Source organism: Andrena cerasifolii, chromosome 9 (genome assembly GCF_050908995.1).
Source record: "Andrena cerasifolii isolate SP2316 chromosome 9, iyAndCera1_principal, whole genome shotgun sequence".
Taxonomy (NCBI): Eukaryota; Metazoa; Arthropoda; class Insecta; order Hymenoptera; family Andrenidae; genus Andrena; species Andrena cerasifolii.
In genome coordinates, this window is record NC_135126.1 from 5,840,586 (window position 1) to 5,864,875 (window position 24,290).

At 52.2% G+C, this 24,290-nt stretch overlaps 2 protein-coding genes across 8 annotated transcripts in view; one reads left to right on the top strand and one right to left on the bottom strand.

Moving 5' to 3' along the window:
• Positions 1-24,183, bottom strand: part of Crtc (CREB-regulated transcription coactivator) — a 59,901-nt gene extending 35,718 nt beyond the window's left edge. Inside the window, exons 1-2 of one of the 7 annotated variants that reach the window (XM_076819978.1) lie at positions 23,732-24,183; positions 17,611-17,862 (exon numbers count right to left, since the gene is read on the bottom strand). In XM_076819978.1, the coding sequence (XP_076676093.1) occupies positions 17,611-17,862; positions 23,732-23,845 (366 nt within the window). In that variant the 5' untranslated portion in view covers positions 23,846-24,183. Of the gene's footprint in view, positions 1-17,610; positions 17,863-18,731; positions 18,913-23,731 lie in introns of those variants that run through there. The other 6 variants (XM_076819976.1, XM_076819973.1, XM_076819977.1 and 3 more) reach the window with 6 other exon arrangements.
• On the top strand, positions 11,308-14,361 carry Obp1 (odorant binding protein 1). The gene is made up of 6 exons (XM_076820001.1): positions 11,308-11,463; positions 13,010-13,091; positions 13,222-13,310; positions 13,384-13,486; positions 13,565-13,629; positions 14,058-14,361. Exons 1-6 carry the CDS (start codon positions 11,395-11,397, stop codon positions 14,073-14,075), a joined length of 426 nt encoding a protein of 141 aa, XP_076676116.1. The 5' UTR covers positions 11,308-11,394; the 3' UTR covers positions 14,076-14,361.
• Positions 24,184-24,290: the final 107 nt, after the last annotated feature.

Sequence of the window (24,290 nt, forward strand, 5' to 3'; positions counted from 1 at the left end):
ACACCATCAAAATTGAAATACAAGAAAAGAATTATTTTTTTTTACTTTTTACTGCATTTTAATTTAGTTTTTACTACATTTTTAATAAAATCATTTAACATAAATTTTTTTATATATTTTTTCCATGAATTTCGACTATATTAATGCACAAAGTAGAAATTCTTGTGATGGGTTTGGGTTATTCACTAGTTAAGCATATTTACCAATCAAAGCAAATCGAATTTCGTAGATAATTTAGAGTCGGGGATATTTTTCTCTCTGCTGAAAAATTTCATTTCCGGCAATTACAGTGTTTTCTACAAGGACCCTTCAATTCACATTGCACGAAATCGTTACTCGCTACGTCCAGAAATGATTTCGTTTCCCGACCCTCCTTGTCTCGCAACACCGAGGAACAGATGCCCGGTTAGAAAAAGTAACGCTCGCGTGTTTTCCGAATGGGAACAGAGTATAAGGAAAGTCATCACTCTTTTAATCGAGGCTTATTTTCCAGCGAGTCCACGGCAACCGAACACAAGTTTTAAGAGGTTACCGTCTGCGGCCGGATCGCCACAATGGTGCCCGACATTTGCATACCGTAATATGCAAAATGTGTATCAGTAACTCGCGCGGTGACGATGCAAGAATAACCTCGCTGGCGCCTTTTTTACAGCACGCACACGCTCACCAATCTGCTCGACACATGCGCACATATTTTGAGACCCGACATCCTCCACCGTGGGCCGCGGACACCGACGCGAAAATGCTCCTCGGTGTCGCGTTACCGTCCAATCCGTGCCCTTTTTATCGCGCGAAATTCTCCCGTTCCCGAGCGTCAGCGGAATCACCCGGGCAGCCTGCACCTCGCAGCGTTTCCTTCGGAGATTCTTTGCTTTGCCTTTCGCGGCACGTACCGCTGAAAATTTACCGCCCCGACCGCTCCCGCGGGCGTGGATTTTAACGAGAATCGATTCGCAGCGAGGCTGCGTTAACGCGTTTCTGGTTATCACGATGATACACGACGAGTGGAGCGTCGGACCGCTAAGTCGCACGCTGGCGTTTCAAGGGAACAGGAGAACGTGTGGTTCAATTAACTGAGGCTACAAGAGATCGGCGGAATAGGTAAACAGTGGAATAATCCTCGTCGCGTTAACGCAGATGTGCGACGGCGGGAATTGAAGGAGGAATTAATGAGAGACAACTGAGGCTCATGAATAGAAATTAGGTTGGGAAAATAGGGGAAACGAGTTGGGGGGGCCAACATTTCATCCACTTCACACTTTCGAGTCCCTCGACATTTCGGAGTTTCCTTCGATTCTCCACGTTCCAAGTTAATTGCTCTCCCAAGAAAACGCTTCATTTGCAGCGCGTCATACTCGCAAAAATTTATTTTTGCCGCGCTTTATATTTAATTAAAATAATTATTCCAAAACATAATTTTTGACAGTGCGTAAAATGTTTGTTTAGGTATTCGTTGAGTATCAAAAGTATAATAGTAATTATATGGGCGATATAAACTAATTTATAAGTTCGATACTAAATTCAAACACGTAGATACTTATTACCTACTTTTTTTTATAAATTTTTCAAGAAGTATTACTTTGCTATTAGTACCCATTGATGTTAATTTTCCCTGAGCAGTTGCCCTGCTGCGCGCCCCTAGACGGGGCCCTGCATACCTGAAGCGTTACCAGTCCCTGGATCGACTCAGCGGCGAGCAGGAAAAGTTCGCGCGGCCGAAAGGAAGAAAGAAGACAATGGGAACTGCGTATCCGAATTGCTGGCACGTGGAGTCGGGCGACTCTTAGCGGGACATTTGAATACAATCACGCGCGGACACGCTTCGGCTTCCGTTTGGTTCGAGAAAGGCTTTTCCGTTTCCGTCCTAGACAAGGATCGCCTCGATTAAGCCTGTCGGCGAGCAGCCTCGATTCCGCGAACTTCCAGGCGAGCTTCTGCGCCTGCTCGGCGCTCCTTCCCTCCTTGGGGCGAGCGCCAAAGGAGCACAGGGGAGATCGGCTCCGTTCGCTCGGTAATTAAAAGTTTTCATTAGCTGCAAAGGAATCGCGCGGGCTTCCCCGGGCGGGGAGGGGGGCGCGAGGAATATTCAACGCGCGTATACAACGGTACACGCGTGCAAGCATGCGCACAGTGGGGCCCAAATTGCCTCTACGTGTCGCGATTCCGAAAATCCAGCTTTCCTGCCCCTCCGCGACTCCCTCCTAATTACCGTCTGGCTGCGATATGCTAATTGGCCGCACCGATTCGTTGCGCATTACGCGCGATTAGATCGAGCTCTATCTTCGAGGACTCCGCCGTTCTCAGTCTCCCTGGAAATAGACGACTGTCCTTGTGCGAGGAAACCGGAATACCGTAGACGTTTTGTGGGAATTTAAATCGAGATCTATCTGGCTATTCTACAATTTCCATCTACGTGGATATTATTATCATTGATATCAATATTATTATAATCGACGGGAAGCCCTTTAGAATACAGAGAACTGTAGAAAATAACAAAGTCGGAATAACACGGTCTGAGGAACTTAGGTATCGATAAATTTCGAAAGCTACTGAGAGAGACAGAGAGCAGATCACTGTCAGTGAGACATCGATTTGCCTCACTCGTGGCTTTATTGGTGGGCTCGGCTGTGCAACGGCGGTAATTTAAAATCGAAAAGGGACTGTCCCCCATGTTTGTGGGAAAGGCTGCCGCATGAGCTCGATTAGATATAGAATCGGGGATGGTAGGTAAATGTATTTTTATATTTTTGTAGCGAATGCAACGACCCCGCGAAACCAGACGTCCTTAATTAACGCGAAGCTAATTGAAGGTGGGCCGACGCGCGCGCGGATTCGTCGATGCGTCTCGCTGCTCGCCCGCGAACCTGACATTGAGAAACTTCTCAATGAAATGGTCGCGGACGCGCTCGTACACCGGGAATATACCACAGGAGCGAGCACCGTAGGTCTTCGTGGTCTTTAAATATGTACCGGCACCTCGTTAAAGGTCGAGCGTTCTTTTCCCCGCGCCCACGAGCGGTGTTCTCTGGATCGAAAGGATTTATTCGTCAATTAGCCGAGTGAACGGAGCTCGAATGGCCCCGCGACAGGCCCCGCGCGAGCCAGGAATTATTCCGGGATTGATTCGAGATCGCTGGATTAATTCGACCAACATTTCTCTCCGCGTGAAAACTTCGACGACCCCGAACCCCCGCTGCGAATTCTCCTCGCAATTCATCCGGGCGGCCGTATATTTAACCGTAATTTACCCGACATCGTCGCAATCAGCCTCACTTTCGACCGTTCGCGCCCCTTCCCCCGCGAATATACATATTTCCTTCGCGATCCCTTTCTGCGATGCTTCGTCTCGCTTCGCTTTTAAACGGTTCCCTCCCCGTTCAGCGCGATAAGCGGAGCTACGTCAGCCTGTGGCGAAAGTTCTGATCGCTCCCCGACACTTTTCAAGTGGAAACCGGCGGCGTGCTTCCACGAACACGCGATGGAGAATACAGGACGATCACGGGCGGGGAAAGGAACGGGCGAGTAGCCTCGGTGGATCGCGAAGCTGGGGGGGAGAAATCGATCAGAACTTTCGACAGGACATCGCGAAAAAACCGAAGAAGATCGATGCTGGAATGATTCCACTATTCCCATCGCCCTTTGCTCTTTTCGTGTCGTTGCTGCACCTGTTAGGCGATCTTCCGCCGCGCGCTAGACGCAGAAATAGTGTCTTGTTTGTCTCCGCGTTGCATAACTTCCCCCGATCGAGCGGCGGCCAAGTGAATGGGCGCGTAGGAAGGGGAAAAAGAGCACCTTCGGCGAGCTGTTATTTTTCGTTGCAGGAAACGCGAATTATCGGTCCTGGGAGCGATGGATGGGGGCGTACAGCGTACACGTACAATGCAGAGGGCCATTCTACGCTTATCGGCGACGATGCCGTGGACGCTGGGTCTGGAAGACGCTTCGACTGCCTCTCGTCGAGTTTCGTACCATCTGTGCGATTGCCTGGGGGAGCAAAAAGCCGCGCTGGAGAAGGTCGTGCACGTATCGAGCGGTTCGCGGGTGGAGGCGAGACAGGAGGGTGGAGGCTCCGGAGATGAGGCAGAGTGAAGATTCCACCGGATCCGTGATCGAAACGGAAGAAACCAGTCCGCAAGTTTTATCGAACGAAGAAAGAGGGGTAGGAAGGCGGATGGAGATTTAGCAGGGTTCGACCTATCGAGTCGGGCGGTCCGGGGCGCGCTGTAATGATATTAGATATTCAGCAGACCCGTGTCCTTCGACTTTTACACAGATGATGCGTTCAAGGACAACGGGGGCCGATCGAACGCCGATGACACTTTCCACTTTGTAATTTTATCCTCTTCTGACCCCTTATGCACATCGACCGCCCGGCGAGTCGGCAACGGGCGCACTGGGATGAGAAATTCTAAGGACAGAGGCAGGCCGACGGCGCGCGCGGCTTTCCCGGCGGAAAAACAACGACCTTCGACATTATTGGCCTGCCGGCCGTTACTTAACATCGACAGAAAAAGCTTGCGTGCCCGGCGTGGAAACGACGCGTGGAAACGCGTCCTTGCCGCGCGACGAGTCGGCAAACGGACGATCGTGAACTTGACGCCTGGCGACGAGCTTCCGCGTTCCCGGGCTCCACGCAGTTACGATTATCATTCCCTCAAAGCAGGTACATCGCGACGCGTCGGTCCCCATTGAACCGGACAGGTACACGTCGTTTGAGAAACCATCGATTCTAGCAGAGCCTGCTTTCTGTAAGCCCCCAGCAATCCCTCGTTCCAAACGATTATAGGTACCCTCGTTTCGGGTGCTCTGGTTTCCTGAACGCGGGCCGTTGCTCGGGGCGGAAAAGAGCGCGGGGGCGAGGGCCGCGTCGATCCCATCGTCGATGCTCGTGAGTGAAACGAAGACACGCGGGGCCGAGTATGAATGGCGAGAAACGCGAAAGACGTTGGAGAGGTCGGGAACCTGATCGGCTTGCTCCCTTGCCACTCCTTCAACCCTCCTCCATCCCAGTTTCTCGTTCTCTCTCTCCTCCACGACCCGCGCCTGCTCGCCTAGTCCTTTCAGAACGACGTTGCTCCACCCACGCAACGGCGTCGGGACACCCGTCGCCGTCTACCGTCTCCCGACGTCGCTGACCCACTTCCGCGAGGATACCCCTTGCCATTCAAGGCTGCACGCCGCGAGAACACGAAGGACTCCTCGCCTTCTGTCCCACCGAGTCCCTGTATTAACTCGATTTTGTCGGAGGAATCGCTTCTGGCGGATGGAAGATGATCCTGGGAGGCTCTGCTAGTCCTGAGATCGTGGGCAATGGTTGAACGACCGGCCGAAGCCACCGACGTCCCCGTGTAATCGTCCCTTTTAACGATCCGTTCGCGGGAAACCTGCTGATCGACGCCTACGCGCCCCGTTTTCCGTTTGTGCCGCGATTGGCAGGAATTTCTCTCGCAGAGACACTTTTACGCGGCTCCTCACGCCGTAAACACAACCGCGGGGAGAGAGCGTAAAAGCTCGCGAGCTCGTTTATGGGTGGAAAGATTGCTGGGCTATTAGTGGCCGGCGAGTTGTATTTATACCCTTTAACGAGGCTTCCGCGTTCGAAATTGCTGTTTGCTGCCGATACGCCGCGGCGAAATATTCGACCAGCCTGTGAACTGGGTTAACTCGCCATTTCGGAATCGAGTAGATGCCAGCAGAGTCCCAGGCAACCCTTACGAGCGAACTGCGAACCGTTACGGAGAGGCCGACGATTTTCCTGCGCGGCGGCTTCAAAGGACGGAAGCTGCGATTGGCCAGATGCCTTTTAGAATATCGGAGTGCTCGATGGAAGCCTAGTCGAGGCCACCGGATATTACGGAATAACCATCCCCGGGAATAGGGGATAAATCAAGCGCAAATACCAGCTTAATTTTCATCGTCCCGGAGTCCCTTTGAGTCGCGAAATCGGTGGCGGTCCGTGGAGAATAAAAATCGAAAGGTGGAGGAGGCCGGGCTTCGTGGCGCTGTCGCGCCATGAATTATGTATAAGAAAAATCCAATTATATCGGCGTATACGCGGGGAATCGATGTGTATCGGGCGACAGCAGCTTCTACGGTAATCTCGGGAGAGCCAGAGGTGGCGGAAGCAAGCTTTGCGACCGTTTCATCCGCGGCAGAATAGGGGCGACCACCTCCGTCGAAGAAGACGGAGGTTTTAGGAGGAATTTCTCGATAGAGCCGCGGCCCAATCTCCGCGCACGATAATGCGCTCGCGATCTGATTAGAGAAGACGGAAGATCCTGCAACGCGGCTGGAGATATTCTACGCGGGGAAATTGTAGTTCGACGTTTACGCGGCCGGCTCGGGAGGGAAGCTCGCGTGCGTCGTGTGCCCGCTCGGCGAATTCCAGCCTGGAAATATCGGGTACCTGCGCGCAGATTGCGTAGCGGCGCGACGCACGCAGCGACCGAAACCTTCGTGTCCACGGCCACCTGTAGAATAAATAACGAGCTGTCGATTTCATCCGTGACACGCACGGCCCGATCCGCGAGAATAAGATAGGTGGAGACCGGAAAAGTGACACGTGGACTCCTCTCTTCGGTCGGTGGATGCCAGATGGGCAAGGATTATCCAGAGAGACCTCGGGGGAGGTGGAGGAGAGAAACGAGTGGTCGAAGGAATTACGAGGAGGAAGTTTTGAGCTATGTAAGGCGAGGCTGCGAAACCATTCTTAAACGATTTTATTCAGCCTCGATCCTCTGTTTGTTTAACGTATGTACGATTCGAATCCAACAACTCAAAATTAACCCACTTCCAACTATCCAATTGTCTTAAAACCTTGCAGGCGTGCGTGGTTTGGATGACAATATAATAATTAAAAAAAAAAATTAAACCCGAGTGAACGACTTGAAATCAGCCACTCGCGTTCTCTACGAAAACGACAAAAATCAATTTATCGAGAAATCATCCGTCACGTATGTGCGTATAGTGAAACTAAAACTTTCGCTAATCTGGAAGGCTGCGCGATAACTAATGTAGCGTAGTAACTAATATAAAGTATTTATTATTTTCTTCTTGTTACAGGTAAGTTACTCCTAGTTAATTTAAATTTTAATTGTAGTTTTAGTTTTTATGTAATCCCTTTTCTTTAGTTCTTATCATTGTAAACTAAAGGGTACTATACCCGTGCAATAATAATAATAAAAATAATAATAATAATATGCATTACACTCTTTGCGAAGATCACAACTGTATCAACAGAATGTGTGTGCTCCCAAATAGATACTGCGAGAATATTGATTCACGCCTCTTCGCGTTATCAAAATGTACTCACTAAGTTACATCCCGTTAATAAATGAAGAACACCTAATAATAATCATCCCCGCAATAAGGACGTTAAGAAAAGAAAAAAATGACGGGACTAGATTGCAGATATTTCAGCTAAAAGCGCAGAAATCCCATGGACGTGGAAACAAGGTGCGTCTAAAGTCTGGTTGGAAAAGCAACGAGGCCGGAGGTGGCGATACGTCGCCAGGGTTAGCAAACGACCGAGCGCAGTTGCAGCTGCAGCTGCAGTCGCGGGCGGCAGTAGCCATCGACGTGCCGCTAACGAAACAGGCAAACGAGTACCTGCAGAACGCGATCAATACTCGGTATACGAGTGTGTACTGTGCACACTGCTCGGAGCACGTGTTCCCGTTTGTTTTGTTCCTTGCCCCTGCAGCTCGCCTTCAACTCGCGCCGTCGTCGTCGTCGTCGTCGCTCCGTCCTCCCCCGTCCCTTCCGCCCTCGCCCAGGCAACCTACCGCAGGGCCAGTGTCCCCGCGCGGCTCTCGAGCTTGCGGCTTCGAAAGCTGCACGGCAAGATGCACCGAAATGCAGCGAGGCGCAGAATGCACACAGTGTTGCGCGCAGTACTGCGACAGCTACGTCGTCGAAAGTCCAACACCGAGCCAGCTGTCCCACTGCTGGCGTCGATAGTCGAACCGTTCAACAGCGGGGGCATAAATTATCGCGGTAAATTAGCTACTTAGCATGGAACTGTCCGTCCAGCTAGTTGACTGGCTAATGGACACGGAGCATTGTTCGCGCGCTGGCCATGATAACGCTACGCCACGATTAAACTAACCGAGACGCCTCGTGCGTGCGTCGAATTCATGGCGCGGCAGAACTCGCGGAACTTTCGCGGAGAGTGGACGCAACTCGCCGCGAATTCTACCATCCCCCGGTTCCCTGCCCTTTTAATCCCATTACGCTCGGCAAAGCAAACGTTACCGTCGCGTAGCACCGCGGCAGGCCAGCGCAGCGCAGCGAGCTAGACGGTTCGCAGCAATTACGGTCCCTCCGTTGGTTCGCGACTCCCAAGGGAGGCGTGCGGTCGTTAATAAGAATACGCTGGTTGCCGCGATACGCCCAGCAACGAAACGGGTCCGTGTCTCCCGACAAAAATCCTGCCCGCTGAAACGGGGTGGCCGTTTCGCCCGGCGGGGCAGGAGCCGGGGCAGAAGAGGGGCGCGAGGACCGAGAGAGGAGTTGTATCTGGAGCAGCGGGTATCAATGTTCGGGCGGCACTCGTGCGGGTCCAAGAGGTTAAGCCGAGTTTGCACGGCAACGTAAACTCGGGCGCGCGCGGCAGGTGGGCCACTGCACGTGCGCGGCTCGCAGAAATCCGGCGAAATTCGATCGATTCCGACGGCGAAAGGAGGAAGGTTCGACGTACATTCGGCTGTAATCGAGCCGCCCCCTCCTCCAGCCACGCCACCCTTAGGGTCGCTCGGCCAGGCCGTTTGCACCGGCCTAGAATCGAACCGCGCTAAGGAACCGAGTGGTCTCTTGACCCCGATACATCCCTGGGGTGCGTTTCTTTGCGCGATCGAAAGCCGACCTTGGCTTCGAGGCCGATGCGCCCGGGCTTCGCGCCTTTTCTTCCACCGCCGTCGTTCCCGACGTTCGCGCGCAACGATCGAACCACCCTTATCGTTGGAAATGGATGCAGGCTCCCTAGATTCGCCCAACTTTTCGCGTGGATGCTCCCGGCGTTCGCGAGTGCGTCGCGCGGAAGATGCAAAACGCGGACGCTCCTCTCTGCGTTCGGGCGACGGACCTGGACGCGCTCAAGATGGCGATTCGCAATTCTAAAGGTAGTTTTTCCTGTACGCGACTGAACGCTACGTCAAGAATTTCGAAGTCGATTTCCTCGAAAATGAAGCGCAGCATCAACGAAATTTTGTTCCCTCTTCTCGACTTATTCGGTCGAAAAGAAGCAGTACACTGTTTTGGATGTCGCGCTTTATTTTCGGGAAAATCGTACAGGAAAACCTACCTTTAAGAAAAAGCTGAATGACTTTGCAAGCGTACCTACCGAATGGACCTAGCGTGCGGAAGATCAGGCGAAATTGAATTGGACAGGGGCGTTTAAACGGAGACACGTGTCCCAGGGATCCCGTGAACTCGTTAAAACGGAGCACGGGCCGCGGTTGTCGCGTGAAAAATCGCATCACCGCGGCCAATGAGTCGGCTGCCGTTCTCCAATTTATTTTCGCCGCTCGTCTCGCTGACGACGATCAGCCGGAGGCCCCTTTGACCCGCTCCTATCGATCCTATCCGCCCGTTGCATCGGGCACTTCCGTGCGATCCGGCTCGAAATTTAATTGGACAACGGATCGCTAACAAAAACGGATATCCGGCTGCCCTTTGCGCGGGTCCTGGCAAACAAATCGATCTCTAACGTTCGATGACACGCGACGACGGCCAGATTCCCCGTTTTATTTCCCCTATTTTCCTGCCGCGCCCCGCTGCGCTCGCGGGGATGGACGAAAAATGCAATTACCGCGCAGGAGGATCGCCCATCGAGGAGGGCAGAGCACGCGGGCGCGGTGCAGCTTCCGCTAAACGGACTAATACCTATGCGGCGGAGGGTACGCGGGCTTCGTTACGTGTAATTTCGTTGGAGCCGGAATCAGCGGCTTGCGCGGAAACGAAGGGAACGGGCGCGAGAGACAGCGCGGCGAATTCCGGCATCGTTGCATAATGGAAACGCTGGAAGGAGTCGGAGGACTCTTGGTCGTAGTCGTTGGCCACCGTTCGATCGATACAACGCTGCTTTTCATATCGATGCCTAGATCTTACGGTGGCCGCGGAAGTCGGCATTATCGTTGAGCGAGGTCGGTGAACCGTGGAATTGATAAAAGATCTGCTCCTGATTCGAGGCAGCCGGTATCCATCCGCGAGCCCGGCCGGGCGATTGAAACTGTAATTAAAGTTGGAAAGTGGCGTAATCGATGCGAATGGGAAGGAGATAACGAGCCCCCGAGGGTCGCGGGTGGCTCGAACTATCCAAGACCCCTTGAGAAGTGTCAGAGGACAAGTCGTGACCGTCCGTCGAGCAGGCACGCCGCGCAGCGATCGAAAATAGTTGGGCACTCGCCCTAAATAAAGATGCAGCCTTTTTACGGCGATTACGCAAGCGGCCCTTTGCCGGGAGATATATGTGGCAGCTGGGATAACCGAGCCGGCCGCGACGATATAATCCGTTGCTGGTAATTCGACGCGGCCATTTTGCAGCTTTAACGAACGGTTTACACATTTTAATCAGGAAAAAATTGGCACGTCGGTGCATGGCAACGAGTCATCAGAGGGAACGCGTCGGACACTGTAATTTCAGTAGTCACAACAGATGTGCCAGCTCACTTACCGAGTGTGCTACGCCGCGCGCCGCTTTTCCTCCCGCCTCGCAAGAGCTTTCGATGCCTCGAATGAAAGAAGCCTCTCTCTCTCTCTCTCTCTCGAGTAAATATTCCCGAAGCGAGGAAAGTACTGAGAAGCTTCTAAGAATTTCTCCCTAAATGGAAACCTCCCCGGCACGACGATCTATTAAAGTACAGACCCTCCACTTTGCCCTCCACCACGAAGTTTCTGGGGATGATGTAAGACCTGGGAGGTGCCAATTCCAGCAACGGCCCGGCCAGATTCCAAAGAAATAATCCAACGAATCGAATACTCAAGTCCCGATGAATTCGCCCGTCGATCGCTCGGTTACTCGAGTCTCGAATCACGTTTCCTTGCCGGTGCTGCTCGGTTAGCCCGGGTTTCGGAAAGACGGGGAAACAGGGCGCGCCGGATGCGCCCAAGGTCGCGGTCATCGCGTGCACGTAATCCAAAGTGCATTTCCGTTATGCAGCTGAGAATTAGCCTAAGCGTCGGCTTGACCGACGACCGAACGGCGGAGGACTTCAATCAGCGGGCAAAGCATGCGCGGAAGCCTCTCTTTTACGTACGCCCACATCCCGGACATGGGCCGCATCCCCGCGAATCGCATGCATTATAAAAGCTGCAGTGCCTCCATGAGCCGCGACATATCGTATTCGTAAAGTTGTGAGAACAGGTGGGATAGAGACGAGCCGAAATCGACCAACGATGGATACAAAGCACAGCCTGCTGTTCCTCGCGCTTGTGTGCACGCAGGCGGTCCTCGTGCGCGCCGTGGTAAGCCTCCGACCGAGCTTACGCTATGTATTCCAAGGGAAGTTGCCCCGAGGCAAGGGGAGAATAGGGAAAACAGGGGGCGACGAGGCGGCAGGAAATTCGGGGGCGAGTCGATGCGCCGGGGAACGGAGCTTTCCGATCGACTTAAGCGGAGCAGGGGTCTCCCCGCTCGAGATATCGGAGCGGGTCCACGCGCGGAATAGGGAATAATAACGATACGAGCGGTCGTGTGACCGGGGTAATCGATATCGGAGCAAGTGGTCGCGAGATTAGAGGAAAAGCCTGATTGGAGCGCTCCGAGTCCCGCGGTGCAACGTTTCAAATCGCAATGCAATCAACGGTGCTAAGTAACTTTTCCCCTTATCTTCCTTTTTTTTCGGCCTCTATTCAAATTTCGTCGACAGTCCACGCCTGGCCAATTCAACTTCCACTTCGTCCGAGCGGCGATCGATCGAATTCGCGGAAACCTCAAGCTCGTGAATAATACAGACTTCCTCGCGCCCATGAATTATAAACCAAATCAACTACTCGCGCGCTCCGCAGCTCGAGTTCCCCCGATTCCGAGAACGACGTTACCAGGAAACGAGTCCTATTTTCCATACTGTTCAGCGACCAATTAAGTCGGGTCTGATCGCGGCAAAGAGGGCCGCGAAATCGATTCCCTCGATCGACAACATTGTAGTGGCGGATAAGATAACGAAATTCTGTGTAGCTCCGTTAGGAGACCCGGTAATCTACGATCATAGATGAACACTGGGCACTCGATACTGAAATAGGCAGCTACATTTAGAGTCGTATCCAGTGTACCTACGTGCAATTTCTCGCGTTCTATCTGATACAAGCTAGAACTACGCGTTATCTGTGTGGGTACGAGATAGGGTAATTGCGGGAGAGATGCCGCTCTGGGAGAGACGCCGCACCTTCGGTATTTCAGGGTCATCGGTAATAAAATACAACACTGTCGGATTTATTTGCTTTAGGCTGTTCGTTTAGGTTGGATTAATAAGCGAGAACGTGGTTCTGATATTACTTTTAAAGGTTTTGCTATTTTTCTAGGTAAGCCTACCGTAGTTTGCCTCTACAGTTATACGTTGAGTTTATTTTTGCTATCGTAGTAGTTAAAAATTCAGTTTTTCTTCATACAAATTTTGTAATATATACAATTTTGTATAAAATAAAAATGTTTCATTTTCCTTTGTTTCTACTATTTTTTTTATATAAAAAGTTAGAATTAACAAATCGAAAATTAAACGTTTTTCGAAATTCGGCACCACTCCCGCATGTGCGGCGTCTCTCCTACCAAAAGATGTTTATAGTTCCAATTTTTTAAGGGTGACAAATATTAAAATTCTGATTTTCATTAATACCAGTAAAATCACAAGATGTTGAACTAATAACACGTATCCTTGGGAAACATTTCCATCGCAAAATTTAGACACGGTGACAATTTTGCGTAACGCGCGGCAACTCTCCCACGATTACCCTATCCCGAGAGTGGATCAGAGTACCCAAGTCCTTAGGCGATTCCTTGTTGTTTTTCTGCTAGCCGGACTGGGTACCTCCCGAGGTCTTAGACATGGTGCAAGACGACAAGGAGCGGTGTATGGGCGAGCACGGCACCTCGCAAGGTTAGTAGCGCGATCGATGTTTAAGTAACAGACCCATGGAGACCCATGACCATCGCCCTCGCGTTTGCCACTGAAATCGTCGACCTTTCCCTTCCTCCTGTAAACTGACTGTTCCGCTTTGACAATTCAGCGCAGATCGACGAGGTGGGCAAAGGTAACATAGTGAACGAGCCGTCGATAACGTGCTACATGTACTGCCTCCTCGAAGCGTTCAGTTTGGTGAGTACACATCTCTGAGCAATGATTTGCGGAGGTTCGACGCGCCGACTTACAGGGGAATCGTTTGGTTTAGGCCGACGAGGACGGTAACCTGGAGACCGACATGCTGCTAGGTCTCCTGCCGGACAATCTTCAAGACAAAGCCACCGAGGTTCTCGGCAAATGCACTCCGACAGGTACGTTGCACCCTTCGTCTCAATGTGCACCGGGTTGGTGACGAGACCCTGGTACTCTAACGTGGATGAATTTTACAGTGGGCAGTGATAACTGCGAGAAGATGTTCAATCTTGGCACGTGTGTCTACGCCCAAGTGCCAGAGGTGAGTTCGTCGTGATTCCAGCGGTTTCAGCGGCGCAGGTTATCCCCGCGGCTGGGCGAATTAGCAGCTCCGATTACCGATTGCTTCCTTCCCTTGCTCCGTCGCGAGCTCGATGTCGCGATCAAAGAACGGGCGGAAGCACTCTCGGCGAGGCGTCGTTAATTTAAACCGGCGGTGAACCCGCGCTAAATCCCGCCGTTCGATAACGCGGGCGCGCGGTACCCGCGACGCATCGGTCCCCTCCCGTTGCAGGGGCAACGCGTTAACAATTAGCATGCACTCGAACGCAACTAACATCGACACGTTTACACAGAGAAGCAACATCGCAACGGCGAACGCGCCGCGAAAAGCGTGCAGGCTGGTTATACGTGACTGCGAACGATGGGAACGGGCCGAACGTATACAAACGATCCGTTTCTCCCTTTCAGATGTGGTTCATCGTCTAAACCGGGAGCGGAGTTATGTCACGGAGCGACGGGGACGGGGCTCGAGACCGGGCGGCTAACGGAAACGGGCACGAGAGAAGCGGGAAGAAGCGGAAGTTCCACCGGGAGAATTATGAAATTACGAACGAAATTTATACCGCCTATGTACAGGTAGAGACTTAGTTCGGCTAGAACAAGGATTCAGCGATCGCTCGCTAAACCACGGGGCTTCGCAGCTACCGAGACGAACGTGTGTAAATTGCTTCCTTCCACGGAGAACCGAAATATAATACCAACGAGCAGAAAACAGAGATGGAAATCGATCTCGACATTGTTTTCGCGATGATAAAGAATCGCGCCCGGAGGAACGCCCCGAAGCGTTGAGTAATCGGCGGGGAATTCATCCGCGAACGGAGCTTCCTCCTAAGATCAACGCCGATCAATTTGATGGAAAGATGGCTAATAACGCGCCTTCGCGCCGCGTACGAGCCGGTTACGTAACCCTCCGGTTCAACGCCGCGGACCATTGATACTATAATTTGCGTGACAATCTAATTCGCGGAGTGTCCCCATGTACGCGACGTGATTACATGTTTACCAGAGCCCGCCGAACGCTCCCCCGCTTCCTACGTCGCCAAATGATACAGAAAATCCTGCCACGCGGCCATTAACGGGACGTGTCCTTAACGCGGCAGATAATTTTACCTCGTCGCCGTGATTGGTGCTTACGCAATGCACCGGTCAAAGCCCGTCGCGTTTCGGCTCCGCTTCAAAATCCGGATGGGAAAAATTCACGATGAGGAAGTTCCATTCGAGCGCCAGTCGCGATGCCGCGCGAAGATATTCCAAGGTTTTAACGCGACGTGCTTATGAAATTGTTTATATCATCGTCGTTGAAAAGTGGCTACTGATTGCGAGCGCGGGACATTCGTGCAGGGAGCATTCTCGTGTAACAGCCCCAAAAGTAACTGATATTTATGAATTTCTTTGGAAAAAAATATTGTTAATATTGGTAAACTCTTTTGGGATATAAGGAGGCATTCTTTGAACTTGCAGATTATTTTTTGTCACGTCGATCCTTTTTACTATTTATTAATTATTGCGGAATCTTGTTGACGTGCCGTGCAGCACCTGTCAATCACCTGATTGCGAAAAAGAAAATTTTCTTAAATTTCTTAAAGTTTCATAGTTTACGCTGGGATTGATTTTAATTTAAAGGAAAAATATGTGAAATTGACAAATTTATATTATTTGAAGAAAAGTAACTTCTTTCCTTCGATAAATTTACTTTATATCGATGAAAAAAGTATCATAGATAAAAATTAAAATTAAAATTTTAGGTTCAGTCCCAGCTTATGCTACTCGACTTAAAGAAATTTTTCTTATATCCCAAAAGAATTTAATTCAATATTAACAATAGGTTTATTAAAAAAAAATTGTAAATATTGGTTACTTTTGGAGTGGTGACGCGAGAGTCCCCATTAAACTGAGTGATTCATTGAACTGTACGTTCAGCAGGGAGCGACTGCCCCACGAATCTTGCAAATCAATTTCACACTCTCGACTTCCAAACACTTCCTCGAGCAGCGACTGTTCGTTTTCGGTTGTTGGCCGCGTACTTTGGAACCCTCTGTACAGACCCCTGCTAGTCTGGCGGGGAACTCGTCGCCAGACGTTCCAGCTTTTATTATCACGCTGCAACTGTAACCGATCGCGATACCGCGGATCGGTGAACGGGATTGGAGAAGCCGAAACTCCCGTTCGAACGCAAACTCCGTCGGGGTTCCGTCGAGACGATTCTCCGCCAACTGATCAAACAGCAAGAGCGTGCGCGCCGCGGACTCGGCTCGATCGGACTTTGCCCCGAATTTCGGCGTCGCTTTTTAATACCTCGCTGCCGCGTTCTAATGCACGCAGCTGGGAAACAATGAAACGAGGAAGAAAGTAACTATTTATAGGAAGCGCGGTAGAAGTTGGTTGGCGTCTCCGATGGCGCGTCCGCCGGAATTTCGATCCCCTTGCTTGGGGATCCCCCGCTGGTGTCCCGCGAGGAACGAACGGTCCCGCGGCTACACAGGCACTGGATGCAACTGTTCTCACACCAGAGGCTACTCCTACGTAAAAGTGTCATGCGTGATCGTGCAGAAACATCGCAGAAAAGAAAAACGAACGGGGGGACGTTGGACTTTGCTTTGGTCTGGGTGCGCATCGGGTGATTGGAAGACGGTACCGCGGCACGGTCGGTCTCGACAAACCGCGCGAGTTCCACCTGGTCGGCCGCGAAAGGAGCCCCGTTTTCGCCGCGCGACGAAGGGCCGATTCTCCCGGGACTGGAGATCGGCGGGAGCGCCGCGTGCCCCGAGTACGGAGAAAAATCTTGAAACGTCTATTTTTACGCGGCGACTGGAAATAGTCGGTTTTAATGAAAGCAGGCACGCGATCGGAGGCCCGTACGTTGCTCCAGACATGAGTCACGCTTCGAGCGCGAGCTCGCAACAAGTAGACGATCCCCCATAACGTTTCTGTGTAATTGATCGGGCCGACGCACCGGCGTAATTTCAATAATCGCCCGACTCGTCCCGACACCGACGACTTCCCCCTCGAAAGGAGCAGCCGGTCCCGGCAAAGATCGCGGGAACCGAGTGCCGTGGTTCCGATCGTGCGTAGGGACGAGCTCTGCGTGCCCGGTATCCCCGCAGAAATTTCGGCGACGTACGGACGAGCTTCGGAGCTGTCTTGCGTTGGAATCGTTGGTCTCCTGAATTTTGCATGTAGTTAGTGCGCGCCGTAGTAAACATAGAGAGAGCGCGCTACCCGAAATTTCGCGAGCAACTCGTGTGCGGAGTTTCGTGGTTCTCAGGTGCGAATTGTCTCCCGGCGAAGCGGGGCTCGCAAACACCGCGCGCCTGGAATAGACGAAACTTTCACCACGATCTTGCCCGGGAGCCTTAGGTGCCGCGACCTGCCGTTTTACCGCGTGCATCGTGCGAGGCGTGCGCTAAGTACACGCAGAATCTCCCCGTGCGTTAAACTCGGTTCGAAACAGGAGTATCGACTGCTCGGTGCTCGAAGACGGAAGCGTTGCTGGGATGATATCGGTTGATTCGCATAGAACACTGCGGGGGAGTAACGACGCGCTACGATCGGGTAGCCACCCCTAATGGGTCTCGCAGGCAGTGGAGCTGATAGAGTGCATGGACCTTCGGCAAGACATGCAAACGTAAGCGAAGAGATATCGGTGTCTGGTTGGATTTTTGGTGGGCTCTTAACGCGTGGCTACGAACGGCAAATGTGGTTTCTACAGCGCGCATAGAGCGTCCGCGGTGGTTCGTTTGATTCGCCGTTGGCAACGCGGAGCATTTCTGGGAGCAAGCGACCGGCCAGCGGGGTAGGTTCTGGTTGGCGAAATGGGCACGGTCGATCGGACGGGACGGGGCGCGCAAACGTAGCGGGGGCGGGTGAGAAAGGAGGAGAAAAAGGAGGCAAAATGTGCAACAAAAAGACGCGGTGGAACAGCTATAGAGCGAACTAGGCTCGGTGTGTAGATGGCCAGTACCTTAAGGTCGATCGAGTGGATAGCGGCGGTGTGCGGCGATGGGTGCTCTTTCGCGTCGTTCCCGCAATTCGCGTTGTTGTTTACATTCGGCAGGGAACCGCCCGCCCTGAACTGATTGCCCAGGTTAATGTGCAGGTGTTTGCCGGTGGACTGCGGTGGGCTGGCGCCGGCACTCTTCACCGACAGCGGGGTTTCCAGCACCCCGGATGATCCCGTTGGGCTAGCACCCACCGAGCTGCTCGCCGAGGCGACCTAAGCAGGTCCATCGTTTCACATGCCCGTCGGTTCTTTCGTTCCCTTTGGCCCCGTCTACATGCACGCCTCTCCTCTCCTCGCACCATTAGCGGTGGCGCGACAACGCTAGGCCACCGCTTCTGCCTCTCCGTCGTATCGCACACGAAAATGGGCTCGACGAGCGCCACAACTTCGACGAGCGCAAGCGACTCGACCGAGGCTGCCTTGCAAGGGAACGGTGCAACAAAGCGATCGTCAACGCCTTCGATTCTTTTCTCTGCTTTCGCAGGACGACAGCGCGCTACGTTATTTCTCTTACTCCCAGAAGCTTTCGAGCGCGTGCCCTGCCATCCGAGAAGAATACGCCGCGACGCTGTTCGAGCCGGCTTGCACAGCTGGCGCATTCAGTCCAGCGCAACGCTCGCGGAACTTTGACATATTCTTCGAGGGCACGGTTTACACTCGGAAGCCTCTAGTTTGTAGTTAGCAACCCGGGCCTTGGAGGCCTAGAACACAAGGTCCCTGTTATTGCGAGCAGCTTACTTGCGCGTGGGTATTGAATAATTTTGACGGGACGGAATTGTCAAATCGAGCAGGCCTATCTTTCCAACGAAGCTTTCCTCTATTCGGGCTGCTGTTACGCCGAGCTGCGAACGAGAAGCATGCCCGGGCGAAAGAGCAGCTTGTTCTTTAAGCGAAACAAGTCGGACTGGCGGGTAACTCTACCTCGATCGTGCCTCCGGTATAATGCGACGAACTGTACAAATGACAATGGTAAAAGCCACTTTACAAGGCCGCCGGTGCTCGCTATAGAATTCACGCGAAACCCCCGGTCAAGTTTCCAGCGGGGAATCAATAATATTCAGAAGCTCCGGCGAATTGATTACCTGTACAAATATAACGCGTTCCTCGGAAAACTTGGTGCGCGAACGGTCGGTGAAGGGAGGGCTCCGTGTACTTCCCTCGTTCGAGAACCTTGCCTCTCTCATTCCATATACCTACCTCGATCGTTAAAATCCCACACCGCGGGTCGCGCTTTAAGCCTCTAACACCGGCATTCCTGCTCAGCCACGATTCGATAAACAGGTTCTTATCTTGCCCCTCTCTCTCTCTCTCTCTCTCTCTCTCTCTCTCTCTCTCTCTCTCTCTCTCTCCATGGTTTCATCGCCGGATTCGTTGTACGGCTAGATCCCACTCCCAGATCGATCCCGAGCGGTCGAGCGACGAAATTTCGGAGATTTCGTATGGAATCCTCTCGAGAAACCTAACGGGACCGATCCGACCGGCTTTCGGAATCGATACCAGGCGAGTTCTATGGAACCTCTGATCCCCGTGCACACGTGGACGGTGGGACAGGCTACAGCTGGATGTGACACGATGTCGGGGAAGCCGAATCGACCGAAAGGAAGACGGGAAGGGTACGCGCGGCGCAATAAAAGCACCTTCGCAAGCCCCTGCTGCCCGCGTGTCTCTCAAACGGGGATTACGTAATTTCAGCGGTGAAAGTATCGGGCTCTTTTTTCCTCCTTAGAAGACAACCTGTTTCGCATTCGCCTGCTCCCGACGCTGAATCTCCCGGATCCGCCTGTCGGACGCAGCGTCGTAGAATTAGCCAGCTCTCCCAGAATCTCTACCCGAGGCTGTTAGAGCGCGCGTCGTTCTTACTAGGGGAAAATTCCGTCGAGATTTCGTTTAACAGAAGAGTTCTGCGCGTAGGGTCTTGGCCTCTCTGTTACACCTGGGTACTGGCTTCGACAGATCGTGACGGTTGATAATCTTTTAATCTTCCCGATACCTTCGATGTGGTAGCGAACGATAGGGGCCCTGCGCGAGGTCTGTGAGTCTCGAACGAGACTCGGAAATTCTTTTATACGGAGAAGAGTGTTCGGAATATCCCTACTTCCCTACTAATATATAAAAACGAAACGTTGCCTGTTCATCCGTCTTTTCCGGCTGAACGGCTTTCAATGGAAATTTGAATATACATTAGATACGTCCTCGATTAGATTACAGGCTACTTTTTAGGCTTCTTTGTATTGGAAACATCGTAAATAATTCCCGGGTGAAACCGGATCAGGTAGTTTATAATATACTTGGACAGAGTGGTCCATTTCCTTATTAGATCCGAGATCCTCTCGGCGTGCCAATCGGTTCGAGCAGCTAATCGCTAGGCTCGTAATCTTTATCGCGGCCGCTAAGAAATCCAACGATTTACAGGCTCGCAACGCGCAAAAGTCATACTGCCGACGAATCGCGAGAAAGGAATAACGAGCGTTCGTGCTCGATCGAACGTGCGTCTAAAACTGAACGAGTACTCGAGATGTTTGAGCAATAGAGAGCGCCGGAGAGCTCGTTCTCGCGAGGATCGGTATTCTCTATCGAGCCAAATCTAAATTATCAAGCTAGACCGTGAGTCACGGCGATTACTTGGCGTACAGGTGCGATTTCTACTTTCTACGCCGCACGATCGGGTTCGTGACTCGCCGGTCGAATGCGAGGAGCAGAATTTTTACAAGAGCGGTCATAAATTCGTGGCAATAAGCTCCGCGGGCGTGTACGAGTCAGAGTAAATGGAGGAGCGTTAGTAAGCATGGGTTCGTGTAATAATATCCCGGGCGATATCGTCTCGAAATCGTCCGGCGTTCGGAGGAAGACTGACCGAACGAAGTGGATCGAAATCTGGAAGACCGAGGGTGAACGAGTCGCCCTCGCATTCCACGCGCTCGCCGGAACCGCGGAGGAAAAATAAAGAGAAAATAGCGGCGGCGCGCGCGGCCGTAATTCGACGGACAATCCAGGAGCACGCCCCCGCCTGGATCGAGTCATCGCGCCGCGAGAATGATCGGGACAATGAATCGCGGGAGTCGCGCGCGCGTAACCCAGCTTCCGCGTTCAACGCGATACGCCGCCGTTACGTAATCGGTAATACGGTTATCGCCGCGGCGCGAAAAACGCGCCAATTCCGCGCGATTCCCCGCGACGTAATAGCTGCCGCACGAACGGGGGCGTTACGTTCGCTCGGGAAGGCTAAACACGCGACGATTTCCCCGCTTCCTCGGTCAACGGCGGCCGCAGCTCCCACGGGCGCGTGAAAATTTTCGCGCACGTGGCTTTCACGCGAAACTGGGCGAGACGCATGATCTGCGAGTCGGACGGAATGAGATCGGTGCTCGTTGTGGATTTTTCGGGCAGGGATACTGGTTTATTTGCATTGGCGTGAAAATGGGAGTGCGATTGTAACGGAGCTGATTTATGTGGAACGCGTGAGCGTGCGTTACTTTTCCCTGCGGTTCAGCGAGATGTTTGTTAAGAGGAATTAGCTGGAAGCGTTCCTGTCAGTGGCGGATTTAACAGGGCGGCCGATGAGCAGCTGCCGCCTGGGCCCCCGCCCAGAAGGCCCCCAGGGCCCCGGCCTTACAAAAATTATGATTTTATCCAAACTATATTTTTTCTGTGCTACTACATTAAGACTGTTTTTTAGTAAACTTATTCATTTTCCTGGGAAATGGGCCCTTTCAGAAAGTCCCCTAGGGCCCATCCTTAAAAAATTGTGATTTTATCCAAACTATATTTTTTCTGTAGTAACAATAAGACCGTTTTTAGTAAACTTATTCATTTTCCTGGGAAATGGGCCCCTTCAGAAAGCCCCTTAGGACCCCATCCTTAAAAAAGAAAATCGATTTTATCCAAACTATAGTTTTTCTGTGCTACTACATTAAGACTGTTTTTAGTAAACTTATTCATTTTCCTGGAAAAATGGGCCCCTTCAGAAAGCCCCTTAGGACCCCATCCTTAAAAAAGAAAATCGATTTTATCCAAACTATATTTTTTCTGTGCTACTACAATAAGACCGTCTTTAGTAAACTTATTCATTTTCCTGAAAAAATGGGCCCCTTCAGAAAACCCCCTGTGGCCCCATCCTTAAAAAAAATCGATTTTATCCAAACTATATTTTTTTTCAATACTACTACCCTCAACCCGCTTTTAGTAAACTACCTCTTCGTTTTCTCGAAAAAATGGGCCCCTCAAAACGTTTGCCACCTGGGCCATTTTTCTTAAATCCGCCACTGGTTCCTGTTGCTCAGTTTTCGCGAACGAGCGATTGGGACTAGGACGCAACGATGTCGATCCACGCTTCGATTCGCTGCTTTGTTGCTCGGAACCATGAATACTGAGGAAGCCAATTTCGCGCGGGAGCTACTTGGGCACGTTTCGGAGCCCGGAACCGGAAGTGTCAGTGTTAACGGAAATGAATTGCTTCGGCGTCACGAGCCGTGCGAAATTAGGTAGACAAAAAGCACTTTTATAAAACACCGATGACAGGAGGTGTGTTTACCACTTCATCTGCCGTTCGTGTCTATTACCTGCGAACAAGTATAATCGAAAGATCTCGGGTCTATTTTTAAGACGGGGTTATAAATATCTTCGGGAATCAATAAATAACTCGAGGGTTTGAATGGAACGGACGGCAGAGTTAAGTTTGCTCCAAAATCAGCGACCGATAAAATGGTAATCGCGGGGGAAGGTGGGAAGTACGTACGTTTCGGTCACGCTATCCCACATGGAAGTTCCGCAGGGCCCGGCTCGCCCATGTACGCTCGCTAATAACCTGATCGAGTACCGGATCGCCCGATGTGGATGGAAATAAAGCTCTCGAGTACCTGTACCTTTCTAACGCGAGCAAGTGCGCCGGGAATGGACTCCGGTCCCGAATCGATCGCGTGAACGTAGACACGTGATTCCGAAAGACGCGGGGTTCCAACGATCTGGCGGTTGAGAGAGAAGCTACGATGCTCGAAAGAGCACTGAACGGGATGAACCGGGCCTGACTGACACTGGGTCGGCGCAAATACATCCGCGGGCCGGTGAACGGGAGCGAGGAATCGAACGGCGCACATTTTCGACGAGCAACAGTTCCATTCGGCCTCGATCGATCGTAGAGACAGAGAAGTATGTCGCGTTAATAGAAAAGTACAGGCACGGATCGCCGACACGGGATGATGTCGTGACACGGCCGCCGCGGGGACTTCTTTGCTGGCCAGAAACGAAGCGACGGTGCGTAATGGTTCTCTAATCGGAGCGAAGGCTCGAGTTCGGGGTGCATAAACGCCACGTTGTAATGGAGCGCGGCGAGAGCCGAGGAGCGGGATACAATTTCGCGAAAGCATGATCGTGGTCGGTTCGAGCGAGTCAGCAGGATGGACGCGATCGTGGATCGCACACGTATGCATTTATTAGGAACTCACAGGACGGACGGTGGCGGCGGACAAGCGCACAGCACACGTTCGGCATAGGCACCGGAGCGTATACCCGCTACACGCATACACGTATTCGTATGCTCTCTGGTCGCACGCGTCGCGCGCGCTGGCCAGCACGGGGAGAGAGAGAAAGAGAGACCGTACACGCACACGGACGGCACGGCGGCGCGGCGACACGACGACGACCACGACGGATAGGAGAGAGAAAACAGAGAGCGAGAGAGCGAGAGAATGAGAGACGACACGTATGTGTCGTGTATGGTGCGCGGAGCACACGCTACTAGCGTAGAGTTTTATAGAGCAGCCACGCACTCATATGTACGCACCGTACGTGTACCGAGTCGAGCAGAGCAAATTCACATAGAGAGACCGTACACACATAGTCGACCGCGACGACGACACACATCCACGGTGCAACGAGCAGAGAGAGAGAGACAGAGAGGCATAGAGCGAGAGAGAATGAGAGACAGAGAGAGAGAGAGAGATAGATGGATAGAGTTAGAGAGAGAGAGAGAAAGAGCACTCGTTGTGTTGTTTACGTTCTAACATCTGAGTCGGAGGAAAGTACACGGAGTATATGATCACGACGTGTCCCCCTCAATGGCAAGGACCTACTGGGATTTCCTTACTCTGCTCGTGACGTCCGAAACCTCTCGCATGATCGCCTCGAACGCCGCTCTCTCCTGCGCTTCCTTCTGTTTGTGCAGCGCGATCTTGTCACTGAATTTCCGTGGATTCGCCATGATGGCTCGGGCCACTAGATTTTCCCGATCACTCGCGAGTCTATCGTACACCCACTGCCGTCCGCGTTATTGCCCCCCTCGCGCGCCTTTCCCTTTTCGCCGATCGCACCGATAAGGGCTCGCTAAATTACACACCACGTTAAGAACCCCGTAACCTACTGCCTTCTGGATGGCACTGCCGATCACTGATACGCAAGATTATGCGGCGCAGCGCGCCACGCGCATCGCGCAGGAGCCGCTTTTCGCGGGCTCATTGGTTGCAACCTTCCCCCACCACCATGTCGCACCCGCAATAAAAACCCGACGACACTTTTCCGGGGTGTTCCGAAAAGCTAGCCTCTCTCGTCTATTGTGCCGCAGCCATTCTGCGCGGTGGATAAAACAGATTTGATACCCGCGTTTCATTATCGCCCGCCTCGCTGCGAGCGAAACGTAGGCAAATATC